At 42.6% G+C, this 22,014-nt stretch overlaps 1 protein-coding gene across 1 annotated transcript in view; it reads left to right on the top strand.

Annotated features, from left to right (window-relative positions):
- nek7 (NIMA-related kinase 7) overlaps positions 1–22,014 on the top strand; it is a 64,885-nt gene that overhangs the window by 19,032 nt on the left and 23,839 nt on the right. Inside the window, exons 2-7 of the mRNA XM_049587952.1 lie at positions 2,757–2,844; positions 9,408–9,548; positions 10,415–10,477; positions 14,225–14,335; positions 19,157–19,265; positions 21,003–21,110. Coding sequence (XP_049443909.1) covers positions 2,785–2,844; positions 9,408–9,548; positions 10,415–10,477; positions 14,225–14,335; positions 19,157–19,265; positions 21,003–21,110 — 592 coding nt within the window. The 5' untranslated portion in view covers positions 2,757–2,784. The remainder of the gene's footprint in view (positions 1–2,756; positions 2,845–9,407; positions 9,549–10,414; positions 10,478–14,224; positions 14,336–19,156; positions 19,266–21,002; positions 21,111–22,014) is intronic.

Below are 22,014 nucleotides of genomic sequence, written 5' to 3'. Positions count from 1 at the left end.
ACATTTTACACACTCATTATAATTCCATAACATAACTACAAACCTCCACAGTTAGCTATTGTGATTTATAATGATCCCGTCACCATGGTACACAGTATGTGGGTCAGCGTATTGTAACGGTGCTGTTTGTTTATGCTTGTCAGTCTTGTAAACATACTAATTCAGAACACCTGATACATGAAGTTTCACTTTGTGATCACAGGTTTCCCCTGTAGAAAAAGTGATCGAATCAAACTGTAAAACACCTTGCATACATCTGCATGTTAATGAGGATAGCAGATTTGCATGACATTAGTTTTCCTTCTTAATGCATTAATGTGCCAGCCACTCGTGACGTGAAGATAATTATACTGAGATAGATATTTGGCAGGTTATGCTTTCTATTACTGTACCGTCTATCACCCCATAAGTCAACTTGTTTAGGGTTAGTGTGGGAACAACAAGTGAAAGTGTCCTATGATTATGAGGAAGATGAATTACTTTAGTCTCACCACTGTACAGTCTCTCACCTGCACATATAATGGACACATTTCTCTGTGTGTTTTTGTTTCCTGTCTTTTTAAGATTATTTTATTATTGCTCAGTCAATTAAGGCAGCTTGGTTTGGGACACTGGATGGGACACTGTAGGTAGCCTAAAATATCTTATTCATTGGTGTTTTATGGAAACAGTCAGAAATTAATCAACACCAGTATGTTGTCATTGGTATATCCACACATCCTAACCAGTGTTAGGCCTTTACAGAAGTCACACCAATAGTTTTCTCTCAAGAATTATATGTCTCTAGTGGGGTTCTGTTTAAAATAAGAACCAAAAGATTCAGGATTGGACATTTAACAATGTTTTTCTACTTTCCTTTTTTTGCCTCCAGCAGTGGATGCTTTTAAATCCTTATTATTTGTAAACCTTTTTTGCATTTGAATTGATTTAAACTTGTTTGAAACAAGCTTTTAATGTAAATTCCAGAAAACAATATTCCCAATACAGTCGATGCAATCCCAAGAGAAACAGTGTTGTGCAAACAGTTATTTTCATGAGCTTCAAAGCTCACATGAAGGCCAGCGAACCCCCCGGAAAGAGAACCTGAACTAATGTAAGATAAACAACCACAGCATTTGCAAAATACTTGCACGCTCACACGTACACATGCTTTCCTACATGCACATATTAAAGACCCCACACAAACATGCACTCACAGTGCCATGCATATAAACGTATACATATTGCCGATGTCTAATTAGCATTATTAACCTTTAGTGAATAGGACTGGCAACATCAGCAGAGAGACGGCTCCTCTGCGCCATTCTCCTCTCCATTGTACCAGGGGATTTTTAATTGGCTGGGGAGGTTTGAGGCGACAGAGACGAGAGACAGCTAGTAATACACAAATGACAGACTGACAGATCTGCAGACAGACGGCCTTCACTCTTGTGGAAAAACATGCAAATGTCCCACTGTGAAGTGTGTTCTGTCCCTTTTAGCTTTGCAGAACTTTAATGTGTGTGTTTGCCCATTTGTGTTTGCATGCATGTACAGTAGTCATGTAAATTTTGCAAAGAGATAACAGATAGTGCCAGAATCATAAATCACGACACTAGAATCTGGATGGGTAGCAAACCAAATATGGAAGTATCCTTGGTAAGTTCTTTTTTTCCTTTCCTTGCTGACTGAATATGCAAAGTCTGGATTTGTTTTTTTTTTTTGTTTTGTTTTTTTTTTACATTTTTTTATCAGTCTCTGTCGATAGCCTCTGCTCGTTAATGCTTTTACCCAGTGTATGTGCAGATACATGTCTACACACACTCAAACATCACAGCAAATTCGTGAGCACCCATTTCTTTAGCTTAATTTTGTATGCTAAATACATGCAAACACCTCTTCTCACATACACGTGCACTTGTGGATGTCACATGGTTGCTGTTATGCATTGTATTGTGTGCAAATTATAAATAAATTGGTGTTAAATGTTAGGCTGTGTAATGTGTAAATACATATTATGTGCATCATAGCGTTGGAAGTAATCTCAGAGCATCTGTCAGAATCAGATTTCTTCTCACATACATGCGCAGAGACTCTGAAATCATAAGCTAATTGCATGTGTGAATATAATTTTTGCATCATACTCTTCAAGATTAGTGTAAATTATTAAATCAGGTAACATTTCTTATTATGACACTGTCTGATTTAAGTGCGGTGATAAGCCAAGCAACTGGTGGTGGAGTATCTTATGCAATTAGCTTGCTTCCAGGCTACAAGCCAGAACATGCAATTATACAGCACCGTGGCATACACCCATACCCAACACACTCACCTCTGTGTGACCCATATTTTCTCAGAAAAATGAAGAGGAACTGCGTAAATGCCGGTATAATCAGTAATTCCCATGAAAGGTTCCTTGGAGGGATGCCAAGGAAATACAGAGGGGCATTATCTCTGCTTTGTTCAGATTAATATTGCTGCCTGCTGTAGCTCTGCCATGCTGCAACTTGAGAAGGACCCAGACAAAGAGTGTCAAATCCACAGGCATGACGTGGGATCCAGTTCTGCTGAAACTGGATACTGGCTGCAACCAGCACTCAGGAGTTTAGTGCTGAACAACAGAGAACAGTTGTCCAGTTGACTGAGGTTATTATTGCTGTCGCGAAATGTTCAATGTTGTGTTGTTTTTTTTAAGAATAAGACTGTTTAGTGTTTTGTCTGACATCCAAAGTTGAGTCGGCTAACCAGAAGTTCTATTTTGTGTGTTTAATTCTCAGAGGTGTAAAGGATCGAGCTCCTAACACCATGGATATGGACACACAGCCACAAGGACAGCAAGCAGCCGTGCCAGTCTTTCAACCCCAGGTAGACGCCACACACAGACACACACATGAACACAGGCCAAACTGCAAAGTAGGGCAAGGAAGTAGGATCACATATAAAGTGAGATGATGAAAATTGTCAGATGCCAGATATTTCATTGCACCTTTTATACGAGTAGCTCTTTTAAACCTCTTGTTGTTCTAGGCCGTTGTGAGTAATGTTGCAGAGCTGCTGATTGATCGATAGCTCGGTGTCACCTATCAACAGTTTGAATAATTTTTCAAGAAAAGATAGGCAAATTCACTCATTCCAGCTTCTGAAATGTGAATATATTCTGGTTATTTTACTCCTCTGTGACAGTAAATTCAGTATCTTTCAGTTTTGGACAAAACAAGATGTTTACAGACGTCCTCTCGGGCTTTGGGAAACACTGACAGACATATTTTACTAGCTTCGGACATTGTATAGACCAAACAAGTAATTGATTAATCAAGAAAATAATTGTCAGATTAATCGACAATAAAAACAATCGTAAGTTGCAGCCCTAATGAGCAGGTCTCCTATAAGGCAGTTGCAGATTCAAAGGATTGTTGCTTCATGATAAAAGATTTTATCTATATGATCAATCCCTGTCGCTAAGGGTATCCATTTCAGTAAATCATGTATCACACTCATGTCACATTTTATCATACAGTGAGTGATTTTGCTAAATTTTATCAAGATCGTTGCATTACAAATTGTTTCCCTTTAGATTTATTGACGGGGAAGTATTTAATAATTAATGATGATTATAACACATTCATCCATTCACTGCAAGCATAGTATCCCACCTCCTTCGTATTTTGAACTGTAAATATTCTGTATTACCCTTTTTTCCCTGCGTCAATCATGCTGTGCCTTTCAGACCGCGCTGTAGCCTGTGTGTGAGACAGACAGCAGTGGATGAATGTTGAGTTGTTTCTATTGATCAGAGCTCTGGAGGCTGGCAGAGCCTGGCCTCCCTGCATGCCTCTCTTGGTTCGATACAACTCAGGTTTCCTCGGTGCAGATCTGGTCATTGTTGGATTTTAATACCGCCCTCCAACATCAGGTCCATTGATTTCTTTCCAGAAGGATGTTTTTGCCTCCATAACTATTGAATAGACTTTAAACAAAGAGGATCATCCATATGCCCCAGAGTAAATGTGGATTTTTTTTTTTTTGAGGAAGAAACAACACTAAAAATAGGCCTGTACTCTCAGTTGTTGTTTTTCTTGCGTATGCAAGGGCACTGCAACATTAACACTGGAATTGCCAAGGGGGTTAATTTACTCTAAGATTTGTAATTGCAAAATTAAGGATAATTGGGTTGCACACAGAAGAAAGTCAGATAAAAGCTCTAATGATTAATTTCACTTAGACAACACCCCCCCACGCATACACACACAGACACTAGATCTTCCACTGATCTCCCAACAGTTGATTGTGTGCTATTGTTCAGGCTTAATGATTTCTCTCTCTGTGTGTTTTTCCAGTCTATTTCTAGCAGTTTACATCAGTGTTAATTCCAGGCCCACTTTTTGTGCTTGGGTTATTGGTAGCACAGTGAACTTTCAATGTTGCGTCATGTTTTTTCACTCTCACAGAAGACGTCTGAACTGATTTCACATTTAGTGGGAGATGGAGAGAAACAGTCAGAGTATGTAGATGGCTGTCTAAGCACCATCCAGATGGGTGTCTTTCAACAAGTCCTGTGTCTGTTTCACACTTTCCCAAGGTTCAGTCTGCTTCTGCAGCACAGGGGAAAAAAACCCACCAGCCTCCTCCTGAAGAAATCTGAATTGTATATGTGATGAAGGATATTCTGTATCGCTTGCAATATCATTTCTCTTGGTCCCGGAGGTATGATGCATATGCATTAGGTAAACGAGATGAGCTGGTAAGATGTGCATTTTTAATGGCGCATTTGCTTTTTGAGTGAGTGGGAGGGCTGGTGAGGAGGCCCCCTCAGATCAGATTTTGATCGTCACTGCAGAGTTTGACAGACATGGATCTGTCTGTAAGCGCCGAGACAAGGCGGTGCGGTTGTGGAGCAGATTGAGAGGAGAAGAACGATAGGCACCTTTGGGGTGAATCCTGCCGGTTGGCTGAGGATGAATATTGCATGGTGCCATGCTCAAGGGGGCAGGTGACTGGTGGGGGTTGGAGTGGGCCTCCTAGCCTGCCAGTTGCTGTCTCCGTCTCTCCTCGTGTCCCTTCCTGTACCTCTTCAAGACTACATCCACAGTAATCCGAATGATTTTGTAAACACTGATTACATGCGAAAAATTTGTGTCTGCGCTGGAGTTTTGAGGTTGATCCCTGTCCATACTAAAATGCTTGAACAATAAGAAAACAAATGACAAAATCTCCTCTTTATCCTGTTTTGGTCAGCAACTGTGCGTCACAGCCAACATCTGGTTAGCACTGGGAAAGACACAGTTATTAGCTGGGTGTCAGCTGGTTAAACCTCTGTTCTGGGTTGTAATACATCTTAATTTACAATTAATTTGTTCTCATACACGTTATAGTCTACAAAGTGAACCGATGTTTGTCCAATAAATCGGTGCATCCCTGATAAATGCAGCTAATGACAACATCATTGTGTGATCAGCTACAATAAGATTTAGAATAAATGATCACAGGGTGCTCTGGTGGGATTAAGCCACCAGGGGTTAAGGCACCGACCATGAACTGCATCGTACACGGTTTGCGTCTAGTCTGGGACCCTTGTTGCATGTAATTTCCCCTTTTTTCTCTCCTCGTTTGATCAAATGTTTCTGTGATTTTCCCCATTCACACCAAAGCCACACAGCTGCAGCCTCACTCTGGAGACAGTGTTTTCAAAACCTTAGTTTTTAGGTGTGTAAAATGCTGGTTCAGTGTGCCAAAAATGGAGAGATGCATTTTTAAAAATTTAGCCAGCTGAGTGTAAACGTGCCCTGACTTTCTCTCTCTCGGTTACTGCATCCTTTCCCTGTCTCTCTCCATGGGAGACAGCACCTCTCTGCCGCCACTGGCCTTTCTGTGGCAGCCGTTGGCACTGCTGGGCTGTCACATCACACCCTCGCCCCTCTGCTGCTTGTCTCCCCCCCCCCCCCTCGCTCTCACTCTCTCTCCCTCTCCCTGTCTTCCGCATTCCCTCTTCCACTCTCCATGTGTCTTGTCAGTTGTGTTTGGCAATGGTGTCATTATTGGGCAACCCGTATCACACTTCCTTCGATGAGCTGTCTGTCTGCTCTCCCTCTGTCTCTCGCTCGCCTCTTCTCTCTCTCTTTTTCAATCCCCCTGCTAGTGAGTTGCCCATGGCGGTTGTGTGTCACCTTTATACCCAAGACACGCTGTCCCTCACAGACGTTACCCATAATGCCCTGCATGGCTGCCACTTATCTCCATCCCCTGCAGCTTGTCCCCATCACCAACCAGAATGATGTGAGTGAAAAGAGTAAGTACACCACAAGAAAATCATGACGAAAGTCTTCGTTATGAAAATCCAAATTTAGAAAGAGACGGTCTCAGCCCTTAATTATAATATAGGCCTGTGATAAGTGACCCTGCAAACCGTCATTTACCTATGTTTGAATGACTTAATATTGGCCGCTTTGTTTTAAAGCCTTTTGAAATATTTTTCTCCAAAGAAAGTCTCAAACATGTACCCTTAGCAGCAGGTCCACCAGGCAACCCTTCATCTTTGGGCTCTACTGTCATATTTAACATACATGTGTACAATCAAGTTTAGATCCTAAAAAGCAGCAATCTGTATAACCCACTCCTCCCGGTTTTGTTCAGGCGCTGACCCCTGCGTCATTCAGGGTCATTCCTCTGCGACTTCCCCTTATGCGTATGAGTGTGTGTGTTTGGCGGGGCCTTGTGTTTCAGCTGGGAGCTCCTGATTGTGTGACACCCATGTGCGGCAGATGAGACGGCCTGTCACTCAGCTTTGGCCTGGCTGCCCTTTGAAGGCCAGGCCAGGGGGCGAAGAGGTGCCGCAAATGGCCTGTGAAGTTTACATACACTGCCCACTGCTAAACAGATTAGCTCTAATGAAGTGTCTAATGCCGGGGCCGCTGGCTGACATAATCCTGCCTGGCAGCCCGGCCCCTTGGCTGCCAAAAAAGCCGCCCTCCCTCCAGCCCTCTCTTCCGCCCTCGCACGGCCTCTGCTGCCACCCAGGGCGACTCCACACAGGGAGGTGCCCACTGTTAATCATGCCGGACAGTGTGCGATCTGACATGCAAATGTAGGTCATTGCATATGTAAATGTGTGATTAGGGGGCTGGCATGCCAGGACACATTAGCAAGACTGTGCTCTCAGCAGGCGGTTGTCACAGCGCTTTAGAGGCTCATGCTAACATTTGTCAAGCTACCACGCAGCGAATGAAAGCAATGCCCTCTTGTCCTCTCTCTCTCTCTCTCTCTCTCTCTCTCTTTCTCTGAATTTATACACCTCGAACTGTCCATTCTTGCACAAATGCTTCTGTCACCATTGTGACAAGTCGTTGCACAATATGGCCAGACTGTCAATGTGCCACACCTTGTAGATCTTTGTTTCGGTTTGCATATTTCCTCTCTTTTATGCAAGTTAATTTCATATGTGAAGTCCAAACAGACACAATATGTTACTATTGTTATAGCACTCAGTGATCGCTATTAGCAAAGCATTTTTTTGAGCTGCCATGGTGTTGAACAATAGGTTGCGGAGCAGTGTGTCATACTCTCTGTCACAGTGACTCTCAGACAGCTTGGGATGATGGCGGTGTCATGCTGAAAAATGCACACACCTCGACGGTGTTAGGTGTTAATTGGACAGGGCATCTAATTGGCTCGCGCCCCTTCCTTTGGCTGTCAACTTTAAACTTTGAAAAACAATGAAATGCTTAAATTGGCCAACCCCCACACCCCAGTCGTAATACATTACCTTTATAAACAACCCTGTTTGGTGTCATGCTTCTCTTCACTGTCAGTGTGTGTCTTTGTATTTGTCAATATATGGGTTAATGTTTGCTTGACATCATGCAGTCTTTGGGTTGGTTTTGTCAGCATACAGACAATTAAATAGCATAATCTTATAGTTGACCACTAATACTGAAAAAATAGTTGATTTATTCAACTGTCAGAAAAAATATTTGCTGGTTCCAATAGCTCAAATGTCAACATTTGCTGCTTTATATAATTCTAAATTGAATATTTTTGGGTTTACAACTATTAACTGGACAAATCAACTAAACATAAAGATGATTAATGGAAAAAAAAAAAACAACAACCATCACATTGGTCAGATATGAAAAACAAAATGTTTTGGTGCAGCCCTACTAACCACAAGCTAAACTTATGTCCATCCAGTATTTTTGATAGGTTAAATTGTAATTTTCCCTTGAATTTCATTGTCTTCGCTGTGGTGACTAGGCGTCTGAGGGAATCCTAAATAGCCTCTGGTCTGATGATAACTCTGTCAAACATCAAAATGTAAGTGAAGCAGTTTGACAGAGTTACCATGAATGTGATGACATGCTCTTGTTGTGTGTTTTTAGTGTTTGGGAGATTAATTTTTGACCTTCTCCCCCTCTTCGTCTTCTTTCCCTCCGTCCCAAGTCGCTTGTCCCTGAGCTGCTCCCACGGCCACACTGGCAGAAGTGCTGGTGACATGTGGCATTCTGATATCTGTCACCTTCTGTTTGCTCGCGCCGACGCCTTGTACAAGTTTACCAAAAGGCTGGAAAGGTCACGCAGCCTGCTCTGAGGTTTTTTTTTCACACATTATATCCAAGGGGCTCATTCTGGTTTATTTTGAGTGTGTTTGAGTGATTGTGGAAGGTGAGTGTTTCAGCCTGTGCAGACAATCTTCTGGCGAGGCGAGGAGAGGCGAGAAGTCTTGTAGTCTGTGGCCCAGTGCCAGACTGGTGCTGATATAACTTGGCAGACAAAGGAAGGAAGAGAAGTCTAACTCAACTCGAAATCAAGTCAGGTGGAATGATGAGATACCTGCAGTTATGTAATAGGATAGTTTGTTTTTCTCTGTAGGGAAATAGTTTTTTCCACTCTACTTCAGGGAGGTCATGGTGCTGGTTTAGCCACAAAACAAGACCCATGAAGCCAAGGGTGATTCACTCGCCTGATTCGCAAACATAAGGTATAATTATGAGGTTTACGTTGATCCACTTATAGAAATGTAAAAGATTACTAACGGTAGTAATACCTTTAAAAAGAACTTTCCTCCATCTGTAGGCTTTATTGAGGTAATGTGAAGCTGCATTTAAGTGTGCGCGTATTCCTTAAGACCTCTCACAGCTTCACACATCAGCCTAATGCCAGTCAAATCATCAGCAGCCTAGAGCAGCCTCTCAGCAAAACAAACTACAGAAGCTTGGGCGTCACCACTGTTTCACCCACATCCTTCAGCCCTCATCCTTTCCTCTTTCAGTAATGTTGAGCTCGTCGCACTTCATAGGGAAATACATCTACAAAATGTCTGTTATTCATTTGTTTTTCCTTTGTAACACGTGTGTGTGCATATGCTGTGTGAACAAGCACATAAATGTGTGTGTCAGCACAGTTGTTAATAGAGTTGTTGTTTTTTTATCTTTCAGAAACCATTGCAACCAGACATGGGCCACAACTCGCTTGCAAACTTCCAGATTGAGAAGAAGATCGGACGTGGCCAGTTCAGTGAGGTTTACCGGGCGAGGTACCTCTTAGACAACACGTCAGTGGCCCTGAAGAAAGTCCAGGTAAGACGCTGTAATGCGTCTCAGTTTGGATACCAAAGTGAATTGTTGGAACTGTTTTTGCCCCTTGTTTTTCTGTTGTCCTCGTAAATGGTCCACCCCAGGCAGGCTGTCAGTCTGTCACTAGGCCAACACAAACCGACAGCCAAGTATGATCATACTTAAGGGCAATTTAGCACTGGGAACTCACCTCACCTGCATGCATGACATTCAGCTCAGTAGTCAAGTCATCATGCTGTCACACTGTTAGCCTTGCTGCACCTTAATAAACTCAAGAAAGTGTGGTTAATCAGAAATAAATTGCGTGTCACCGTACTGAAAAGTGTAAAAAAAGATTAACAGATTTTTATTTTTCTGTCTTTAAATGATTGCTAAACACCATTGACCACTCTGACAGTAAATAACCATTACCATATTCACACACTCATACATACATGTGAGTTATTAATATTTTTTGAAGGGCAGCCTGTCTGTGTAGGTAGTCTGCCTTCACAATATGACTTTGTCCTCTTGGTGACTGTGCACACACACATGGATACATGCTCATACCTTCAGCATTCACTGACTTATACCCACATACACACCACCAGCACGATATGCTGCACTGGTTGAGCAAGTATACACAGACACACACCTCGCACACACCCTACAGAGGGATATGTGCGTGTTACTCAGATGTGAAACACCTGTAGTCACTCCAACGCCACCCTCTAGATAACAGCAACCATGTTTTCTGTTTAGTGTTTTTTTTTTTCCTATTTTCTCCCCATCCCTCCATCTTAACATTTCTTGAATATGTCATAACACCCCTCTCTGTCCTCTCTCTCTCTCTCCATCTCTCTCTCTCTCCCCTTTTGATCTCTTGATAGATATTCGACTTGATGGATGCCAAAGCTCGGCAAGATTGCATCAAAGAGATAGATCTCCTTAAGGTAAAGAACCAGAGAGGAGGGAGACGGCGTCATGCGCAGCGCTCTGTTCTCTTAAGGTGCCTCAGCTGAGACCTTCCACCACAGGAAAACAATTGATCTGCACCAGACGGCTTGGATTTGTGTGCTGATGTGTGGGCACATGCATCGGTGTGCGCGCGCTTCCTTGCATGGCTGTGAATGTAGAGGGGTGTTTGTGCACACAAGTGAGAATGTGAATGAGTATGTGTGTATGACTGTACAGTACATGTGTATTAATGTCTCCACATGTCTCCAAGCTTGAGTGTGAATGTGTGTGTGCAGGGGTGCACCGGTGTAACATCCCTCCAGGCTCACATTGACTCTTTTTTTAAATGCCAAAACTATTGTTTTTTATCTTTTTGTAATGTTTAGAGCCGGGCAACAGTGCATCAGCATGGAAATTTAGCAGTCTCCCTCATGTGTCTCTTGATGTTTTACCTCCTCCCTTTCCTGATCTTGCTTTACCTTTTTTTTTTTCTCCAACAAAGTGGTTTCATTTATCACACTACCTTGTACATGTGTCAGCTGGGTTGCTCTCAAATACTAATGAACAAACTAATGACAGCTTCAATATCTCCCCGTCTGCAAGATCCTAGATGTGTGTCAAAGTTGTGTGTGTTTGTGGTTTGATTGTGTGCATTCATGCATTCCTGGTAGCGTTTCCCTCCATATATGAGGCATTTGTGCACACGCATGTGAACTACAGGCAGTTTGTGCACGTACGTGCGCTTGCACACACACATCAGGGGAAGAAAACAAAACCAATTAGTTTGTACCACTCAAACACATCAGTAAAGCTCCTGGGGCTCTTTGGGCCAATCAAAGACAACAATACTCAGATGCAGGCGAGACCCTGTAGAGGGCTGTAATCTGAGTAGCAGATCATTGACTTGACGGCACGAGACAGCGGGGTTCGCCTGGATCTGTATCTCCGACCTCCTAAGAGGGGTCAGGGCAGGGTTAAATGTCACACTCTGCCAGGTGACTATGTTTCCCACATTAACTTTATTTCTCTCTCATTATATGGATCCTCTTCCTCCTTTCCCTTCTGCTTGTTCCCACCTCTTCTGTCTATACCTTATTCACCTAGTTGCTGTGTCGTTCCATCCATCCCTCCTCCTTTCCCTCTCCTTGCTCATCTTTCCCCATCAGAGCTTTTTGTTCCCTCTTTTCATCCTGTAAGCTGATTGCTAGTGAACATGGAAGTTATGCCCGGCCCTGCGCTGCCCAGCCAGCCTGATAATAAAGGGCTGAGTGTGAGAGAGAGACAGTCCTTCTGCCTTATCCCCCACTAGACAGGCCAACAGGAGACACAGCCAAATCAGAATAATGAGAGGCACACTGGCATGGACCGACTGGAATGACACACATACTGGCGCGTGATCACACACATGCGCGCGCGCGCACACACACACACACACACACTCAGTCATGGCCTTTCAACAGTCTGCCTATTTGTTTGTTTGTCTGTCTGTGTTTATGTCTGCCCATTCATCTGTATTTTCCCGTTGTGGCATGATGATCTCAACTCAAGAATCTCACTTCTCACTCAGTCCTTTTGTCTAAATCCTTGCAGATAGGAATTTTGGTTGCAGAAATAGCCTGCTTGCTGCCAATCCGCTTGTTTCACCATTCTTGAAATCCCACAGCTGTGAATTCCTCTCGCTTGTGGGCTACTACCAAGCCTGGATTATATTCTGAAGACTAATGAACTGCCCTAATCAGCAGTGAAACGCTGTGATGATGTCGGTGTGTTTGTGTCTCTGTGTTTTGTGTTTCTGTAGAAATGTTTGGTGCGTGTGCGTGCATGTCTGGGCTCTGCATCTGATTAGGTTATATCCGAGGTTTACTGACAAAACAGAGAACTGGCAGCAACCAGCTTCATTCAACCTGATACACACACTATAAATTCACTTTAATCTTTAGGCCTCTCTATGAGCAATACATTTCTTTGGCAATTTTGGTACATATTACGTTTCTCTTCTAATGGACAAACAACCCAGAATTGCATATCTACTAATTTTCTTGCTCAGTGAGTTGAAAAATATCAACATGTTGTTTAACACAAGGCATTAAATCCTGCTGGTGATGGACATTCAAAGCTGCCTTTACCTCATCCTTCTCAGCTGAAACACACTAGAATGTATTATTAATGTACCTTTTAATACTGCTGTTCATATTTCTACCAGCTGCTTCTCTGTGAGCATGTAATTCCATTTATAAATACACTGTAACCTAATTATAATGATTAATTTTGTAGCATCAGATTGCATTAGTCAGTATCTTGTTCTTCTTTGAAACACATCACCAGCTCACCAAATATATCACATAGAGTCTTGCATGATTAAGTAATTACACACGCTGGTGGGTCTCAGTGAGCATGTGTAATTACATAATCATGCAAGACTATGTGATATTTCCCAATGAATGGTTGTTGTATTGCATCCATCATTTACATAAACATCTGCATGTGAACATATCTCTTTATTTCTCTGCATCCTCCGCCCGAGGTTCAAGTTGTGGAAGAGGAGTGGGTTGGGGTGGGCTTGTCATCACTCCCTGGCTGTGCTACAGTGTGGAGCCGTGCAGAACTGCCACTCTGAGCCAAAAATACATCTGGCAAGAGAGGACAAGGGAGGGAAGAAGGAAAGATGGAGACACAAGGAAGGGGGAGAGAGAGAGGGTATTGTGGAGGGATGCAGAGATGGAGTGGAGAGTGTAGTGTTGCGTAGTGTACTGTACTGTGCTCTCCTTTCCCCTCTTCTCGGCATCATCCAGAGCATGAACATTTCTTTAATCACAGCAGAGAAAGCAGAGCGGAGCCGAGTGGAGGACGCGTGTCACACTGCTCCGTCTGCTCGCATCACGCCCCCCCCCAGCCCCCCCTTCTCGACATTGCCACGCCACACAGCTCCATGTCTTCAGCTCTACACATATCCACATATCACCCCCCCCCCCCCACCTTCCTCTAACTCTGCTCACCTTATCCCTCTCCTGCGCTTTTTTCCTTCCTCACCTTTGTTCTCTTTCCCTACCCCTTCACCCTGCCCTGTCTCCATCATTCTTTTGCTTGTCTGTGTCACTGTGTCATTTGTTTCTTTCCCTTCATTGCGCCTCCCTCCCCCTTTTTCTCTTCTTGCTCTGGATGGATAGAGACTTTTTGTTTACTACAGGGAATGCTGTTCCTGCCTTATTGACCAACCAACAGGAAGGAATCTCAGCCAGAGATGAGCCTGGGATGCTTGTTTTTCTGACTGCCAGCCATGTCAGCCTGTCAGGCGTGTATGTGTGTGCGTGTGTGTGTGTGTGTGTGTGTGTGTGTGTGTGTGTTTGTGTCACACATGGGTTGTTGTCATCACAGACAGAGGGGTTGTTGTGACATGTCACCCAGCTTTGTCACACTGGAGGACAAAACCGTCTCATTAGGTCCACACTTACCAAACGTGGATCCCAAATAAGGATTCAGCTGTTTTGTTTTAATTAGTGATGAAAGTACAGTGGATTGCACCACTCGTGACATGAACCTCTGTTATTTATCAACCCATAAAGTTGTTTTGATATCAATTGTGTAAGAAGTTTGCAAGAAGATGCTACTGTCTGTGGCTTCTAAAAAAGAAAGATTCACACTGCTAGATTTGGTAGAGTGACCATGGAAGTGTCACCAACATGTCTTCTGCTTGCTTTTTCTTTCCTTCTCCATGACATGTTGTTTTTTTGGTCCTCCCACAGCAATTGAACCACCCCAACGTGATAAAGTACCATGCATCTTTTATTGAGGACAATGAGCTGAACATAGTCCTGGAGCTAGCGGATGCAGGGGACCTCTCACGTATGATCAAGGTAAGGAACTCGCCGCAACAGCAGACCCACTAGCTGTAACACTCTTGCCCAGACTGCTGGAAGTGCAATTGATTTGCTCATGTGGTCATGAAATACATCAAGTAACATTCAACCACAGGAGCCTTAAAGGACACAGACTCAACCATCTTGGTTTATCATACCCCCTTTCCACTAAAATTAGCATGTGTATGCAGGTTTTTTTATACACAGGAAAACCCGTTAAAAAAAGGCTATAAACTCCTTTCCCACTGCCAGCACACTGGAGCAGCGTACACAGCTCTGTAGCAGACTAGTATGCCTTTCTGTTTATGTTGTTTTTACCGGTGTGTCACTTCGATGTCAGGGACAGGAAAACAGGTTAGAAAACAGAAGAAAGCAGCGTGGAAGCCAGTGAAAATGTCTTTTTTATTTCTGACTTGTAAAGTTTCTATCTCAAACTCGGTGCGGAAGTTCTGAATGATGTTCGAGTGCTGCTCAGATGGAGATGGACGGTGTCTTGTGGTGGCGGGACACTGCATCCTGCAAGCGGCTCCAGCTGATCGGAGCTGGAGCTGATAAATACCCGCTATTTGTTCTGGGAAATGAGTGCAGATTGTAACCTTTCCCATTAAATACAAAGCCAGATGTTAGCGGGTGTTGATGGGGTTTTTTGTGCAGTGGGAAAGGGGCTTCTGATAAACTAAAAATCCAGTGTTTTTGTATTCCAAGGGGGAATTTAGGTATATCTACAATCTGACAAAACAATCAGTCCAACCAGACGAACACCATATCACACATTTGGTGTCCAAAGGAGTGCTAGCATGGAAGCAACACACTGCTGACGTGGCCTTTCAGTAACTGAAGGAATGATGGCAGGAGGTCTGTGGTTTGTGGTTGTTACGGGATTTTGACTACCTGGACACTGAGTCAATCTGAATCATCCATTCCATACTGAAACCAAAAACCAACTAATATAAAGCCTCATGCCTCACACCCTTTAATCCCAGCTGTGTATGTAAACTGTGGAAGGGAAGTTGTTAAGAATCAAGCAATGATTAATGGTCATAAAGTTCCAGCATGTGTTGAGTGTAGGGGGTATGTGAACAAATACTGAGCATAACTTATCTGGCTTTAATCACATGTTGTCCTCATATCTTTTACATATTAAATCTTGAGGTGAGGTACTTGCCACAAAAGCTGTCATTAGTGGTAATATTCGAAGGACTTTGGGAAATTTTAGGTTTTAATTGTGTCTCCTTCTAATGTACATTGTTATTTTTGCCTCAGTACTGGCCGGATGTTATTAGAAAAATGTCTGCCCAGCTTTATATCTTGGCTAGATCTCCTTCAGAAAGGAGATGTAATAATTTCAGTGGCTCTAACCAGTAAAATCAACATTGAGTCCAAATATAAGCAAATGTATATTAGAATTAAGTACATAAAGTGTGGCAATGAGCCGCATGGATGTGTCAAGTTGACCATGTCTTAAACCTAGATCAACAAGGTTTTCTGTGGGGGGGTGTTGTTGTTGAAATTGGAGCAGAAGGAACAGGGCTGTTCAAAAGTGGAAGCGATTACATCCCAGGCTCACCCTGTTATTCGTCTTTGAGTTAGACCAAACCCCCAGTTATTATAAAAACCTGCCAGGATAGCAAATTAGTGGTGTGCATGTAAAAAGCCTGGTCTTCTCCCATGCATAAATGATGCCGCAGTGTTGTATCGGCACGGCTCGACAAGCTGTTTGGAGTCATACTCAGCAGCTCCACATCCGCACAGTTCAACACAGCAAATTAGGAGAGGCGAGGATTAGCGGTACAAGAGAGTGAACATGGCAGGCTCAGCACACACACTTACACCAGTGATATATATCCAATAGACACACACATTTACACACACTGAATATGTACACACACACATATATATATATATATATATATATATATATATGTACTGTCGAAGCAAAGAATGTGCGACACAACTATAGAAACACTCTCAATGTTCAGGGATGCACTTTACAAAGACGTATCATGGCAGCCTGAAGAGGTAAGATAACAAACCGCTGAGCGTCAGTGCTATCTTAGCTAAGGTACCGAAGATGCTGGGAGCATTCAGACTGTGTCATCTCCTTACGGTTGCTGACAACATGCAGTCATACACACAAGTACACGCCTCTCCTCCTCACCATTTGTCTCCTTCACAGTTGTAAATGATTTGTTTTTCTAATGTAACAGTGGCAGTCCAGAGGTGCGTGCCATGGATTAGCCCCCCTCCTCCTTGGGCCGTAATGTGAAGTAAACACATTCGAACAGTGTGCCATATGTAAAACAGAACCCCCCCGATGCATGAATTTAACATTTTTTATTCTTTTTGATTCCTCGTCCTACACGCTGCTCTCTCCTCCTTTTTCCTCTCCCTCCCTCATTCTCTATTACTCTCTCTCTGACCATCTCAGAATTCAAATGAAATCAAATGGTCCTTGATTTGCATGCACTTACAGAATATTGCATGTGCAGTGTTTGCTGTTAAAGGCGTGGAGAGGAGGGTGGTGGTGGTGTTGGTGGGCGTCTATGTGCTCCCCCATTGACATCAAACAGTCCTCTGATATGGAAATAGGAGGGCAAGAGAAGAATGGCTTCTCACTAAGGCTTTGTTTGGATGTAGGCCAAGGTCTATCCCTCCCTCTCTCCATCTATCTTCCTCTATCCCTCTCTTCCTCTCATACCTTCCTTCATTTTCTGTATCTCTTACCATCACCTACAACCTTCGCTTTCCTTCCTTATTGTTTCACTATTTGCTATCTCCCCATTCATCTCCACCTCTGTCTTATTCTTTTCTCTTTTTCTGTATTTCCTGCTTTCTTTCTCATTGTTTATAAGGGCTATGGAGAAGTAATTTTTAACAGTCCTGTCCTCTTTCCTCCTTGACCCCCTGACCACACTAGAGACAACAGGTTATTCCATTATTAAAGTTGATAACAGTGATTGGACAATGAATGATTCTACCAGCAATAAAAGAGACTATGCAAAAAAAGAGGACCCATACACACCATCAAAAACTCGGATAAGATGTTAATAACGCATTGTCATACTTCATACTGATTCCATTTCAAGTAGCTGAACAATTTGGCATTTTAAGATTCTTTGTTTTTCACTAAAAATGATCCTCACCAAAACGGATGTGTCCTATCTGTGATGCAATAAAATATTTGTTTCTCAACTAAATGTAAGGTAAAGTGCTTCCTGTATGTTTTAGCTCCATTGTGAGACTTTAAAGCATATTATGATGATTATTGGGATAATGTTGGGAATCGCAATTATTTTGGCCAGGATAATGATATGAAATTTCACATCATTCCATGCTTACTTCCTACTAGACATACACCTGCCTAATGTAGCGTCATAGATACTGTAGCCTCATCAACAGAAAACACTAAAGAGGAACTGGATTGGTTGGAAAAGTAGATTCCACGCAATCACTCACGCAGTTGTAGCAACAGTAGTTGTATCTCCAAGATTCTTGAAAATACATCCATACAGACACACACACGCAGATAAACGTTGGACGAAACAATTAGACGCAACACACAAAAGTTTCCCTGTAGTAGATTTGTTGAAGCAGGTAATGTCTTCTTGAGTTTGTCGGAAGTTCTGATTCAGCAGATAATCATGTTTGGCGTTGCAGTTTGCAGTGTTGCTTAGCAAATATCTCATGCAATGTGTTTCAGTTATTGTGTTGAGAGCATGCTCGCGACCACGGTTCCTCTTTGATAATGCAGCTTTCCTGTTTGCAGCATATGTTATCATCCTTTTGCAGAGTTTGTAGATGATGCATGAGCAGCAGCTCAGATGAGCAGATCCGATAGATTGTGAGCCGTTTCTGTCACAGGCGCATAAATATGAATATATACATAGTATGCAAATTGTATGTACATACAGAATAAACATGCATATTGTGTCAAGGCAATTGTCAGGGATGTTCATTCTTTACTTGATCGTTTTAAGGTCTGATGTATCTAGTTAATTCCCTATTGATGGGAATATTGTTATTGTACTGTTGGTCTTTGTGAAAGTTTCTCAATGTAGTAGTCTCTGCTAAATGCTTAAATCGTAATTGTCATGAACATGACTCTAATCCAGGCTGGTTAAAGTCCAGGCTTTCCTTTATTGCCAATAGAACCATGAGGACACCCCATAAAGTCCTGCCGGTAGCCAGACTTTTTACGTCTTCTTCATCTTACCCACTGCTGTTTGAGGAGGAGTCCCTTTCCTCACTTGTTGATTGTTGTCACTGTCGATCAATAAGCCATTATGTCTAAGTTGGAGCTCTGTCATCATTGTGGCTCCTCTGGATACGGACCCCTCTCTTGATGATCCAGAACGACTTGCTCAGCCCTCGGAAATGAATAAATAAACCAAAAACAACTGGAGCCACTGTGCCACTGAAAGCTTTACCTAACATCAGAGCTGTGTGCCAGATGGGAGAGTTTTGGAAGGTACCACAGATTTCTTCTCTCTGTTCCTGAGAATGCATGTGCTTTCTATTGAAGGCCATAGAGAAAATGAGACGGAGCTCGGTTAGGCGAGGGACAGACTGCGAGGAGAGTGGTCTGGGTTCCATTAGTAGTGGAGTCAGAGTCGGGGACTGAGGCTGGGGATGGATGCTGTATAAACACACACAGACATAAACACTTTTCTACAATCTCAAAACTGTATTCCGTGCTACACAAGACCTTTTCCCGGTCCTATTAAAACATTGTATTTGTTCATTTTTTTCAGGTATGCTAATGTTGCTTTGATTTTCTGATTTGGTGTGTTTGTGTGTGTGTGTACTTTTACTTTACAGCACTTTAAGAAGCAGAGGAGGCTTATCCCAGAGAGAACGGTGTGGAAGTACTTCGTCCAGCTCTGCAGTGCGCTCGAACACATGCACTCCCGGAGAGTCATGCACAGAGGTAGCACTGATACACGTACACTTTACATAAGCATACATCCACACACCTACAATGAACAAATAATTTCTTCTTTGCATTAACAAGTACATCTGGACAAGTTTGTGCTTGTAAATTGAGCCACCATGAATATTTTGAAAAAGTATATGCTAGTTGGAAAGACTGATAATAGCAATAACTGTAGCTGTCGTAACTCTCATTTCTTTTCTCACCTCCTAATAATGTTGTGACATATTAACAAGAAATCTTGTCACATAAAAACAGTGGTTACCTTTCATAGAAAATGAAGTTGCAAATCACAGAGATACGATTCATTATGCGAGTAATCTTCCAAAGCATATGACCAATTAACGCTTATATTAGCCCTTGAAAACGCATTTAAAAACGTTCACTTGTCTAGCTTCTTTCTTTTTGTTTCATTTGGTATGGAAATGTATGTGCAGAGAGACCATATAGACTACATGAAAAAGCTGGACCCCATTGCAGTCATTGACATTGGGCACAGTTTTGTCACAAAACATTTTATGTTAACCTAGTTGAGTTCTGCTGTGATGTCAGAGTAGCTCACAGATGTGAGAGGCATCCTTGATACGGACTGGCACACTGTCCTATCCCACCAATGCAAATGATGCATGTTTTATGATGTTTGAGACACACCAGACGAGGTGTGTATTGTCCCTGTCTCAACAAGGGGAGTGACAAGAGCCTTCCTGCAACTCATCCAAGACTGCTCTCGTTGTTTAGTGGACGCTTGGCCTCAAAAGAAGACTCATGACCCTCAACCAAAGTGAGATGTGGTCCCCTGTGTACCAAAGACAGGGAGAGTTATCAAAACAGTATTTACTTGCAGCTGCTGTACCAAACAACAGGAGCAAAACTTTGACAAAAAATGGTGTTGTTTGCTGTGATGGATTATCCGTCTCAGACAAGTTTCGGCAAGTTAATTTTTAATAGCATACTAAATTGAAGTGAAACCAATGCATGTCTGGAAGTCGGAAGATAATCTTAAAAAGTTTCTGTGTACTGCGGCTGTCCTGTATGTTTTCTAGTTAACAGACTAAAAGTTACAATACTTAAAGTACAATCCTGTTTAGTCCTTAAACTAAAAATAGATAAAGACGGTGAATTTACTTCACTGTGATTGACACTGCCGCATATGACCGAGGGCTGAAGTGTAGGTGTTAAACAACACATAGACCAGAGAACACAGTGTTTATGGGCCCACATGCTTTCAGTAGGGCCCAGTCAAATCAAGTCCTGCACACACACACACACACACACACACACACACACACACACACACACCTACAGGTGGTGCACTTCCGTTGGGCTGACTCTGATTAGGGCACAGGGACATCAATGAACCCTGAGCTCTGGGCTTTAATGACCACTTAACAGAGACCGCCTATTCAAAAGCTGCTTACATTTATATTAGAGCAGTAAATTTCAAAGACTGATGCTGGTCACATTAACATTACTTTAGAAAAAGCAACAGAAATGGTTTGCTAATGCCCACATTAACTGAAATGAGCATTTTCAATACTACACTTTAAGCATGTAATACAGTTTCTGAACAAGGACAAAGTGTGTCTCCATCACAGTAGACATGGACTTTGTTTATGATCATATCTTCATACTGTGGGCATTGTTGCCTCTCAGATTTTCAATAATGTAATATTAGGGATTCAAACAGTTGTTTTGATTTTTGTTTGCAACCAATCACTCTCCTCTCCTCTCCAGATATCAAACCAGCCAATGTTTTCATCACAGCTACAGGAGTAGTGAAACTAGGAGACTTGGGACTGGGACGATTCTTCAGCTCCAAAACAACCGCCGCTCACTCACTAGGTAATTTGCAACAGTCTATACATATTGTGGATTTACACACGCTCTTCACTCATGAACACACAAATGCACACACAGACACTTAGACACAGCGGTCCCCCAGTAATCACCCAATGTTGGATGTGTTTCATTAGGCATGGTGAGCCCAGAGCCATGTGTCATGTATTCATGCAGCCTGGCCACGTCTGTGCCCCGCCCCTTCATAGGCCACTTAGCCACTTCCTGTTGCCTTGACCTTTAAACCTAACACAGATGAAGACCCGGCAGAGGCCTTCGACACACAGCTCCGATTGTGAATGTGTGCCATAAAACAAGCCAGCCAACTTTACAATCAGAGTCACTGTTGGCACTGATGGGCGTGTTTGTCAGCTGGAGGAAATAAAATCATATAACATTCTTTTTTTTTTTTTTTTGTTCAACAAAGTGAGAATTGTAGCCTTTACTCTTGCCACAATAATTAAGACTTGTTTTAAGATGTAAAAAAAAAGTGAAGTGTGCTAAACCTGAGACTGTGCAACTGACAAGCAGATGGCACCACATGTTTAAATGCATTCTTTAACCCATAGGGTGTTTAATGACTGCGGGGCTTTTACTGTAAATCATTAGGAGTCAAGCCTGTAACCTCAAGAAGAGTGTGAAACATCATTTGAGTGATTATTGATTTCCAAAGGAAGAGACGTTTGTGCCATTCATTTACCAAACCTTTAGCTTGCCTCACTTTACAAGAGACACAGAGTTTAACACAAATACACACAAATACACACATCTACCTCAGTTCAAAGGTGTCCTAGTGTTTAAAACACAAGTGTACCTATTAACAATTTGTTAACAGCCTACTCCTACCAGCCCTCATCACTGTGCCCTATTTTTAAAGTGTGCCCGCTCCTGCACCTTTTTGTTGCTTAGC

The sequence above is a fragment of the Epinephelus fuscoguttatus genome, linkage group LG10, assembly GCF_011397635.1.
Source record: "Epinephelus fuscoguttatus linkage group LG10, E.fuscoguttatus.final_Chr_v1".
Taxonomy (NCBI): domain Eukaryota; kingdom Metazoa; phylum Chordata; class Actinopteri; order Perciformes; family Serranidae; genus Epinephelus; species Epinephelus fuscoguttatus.
The sequence above is the reverse complement of the archived record's forward strand: the minus strand, read 5'-3'. Positions and strand labels throughout refer to the sequence as shown.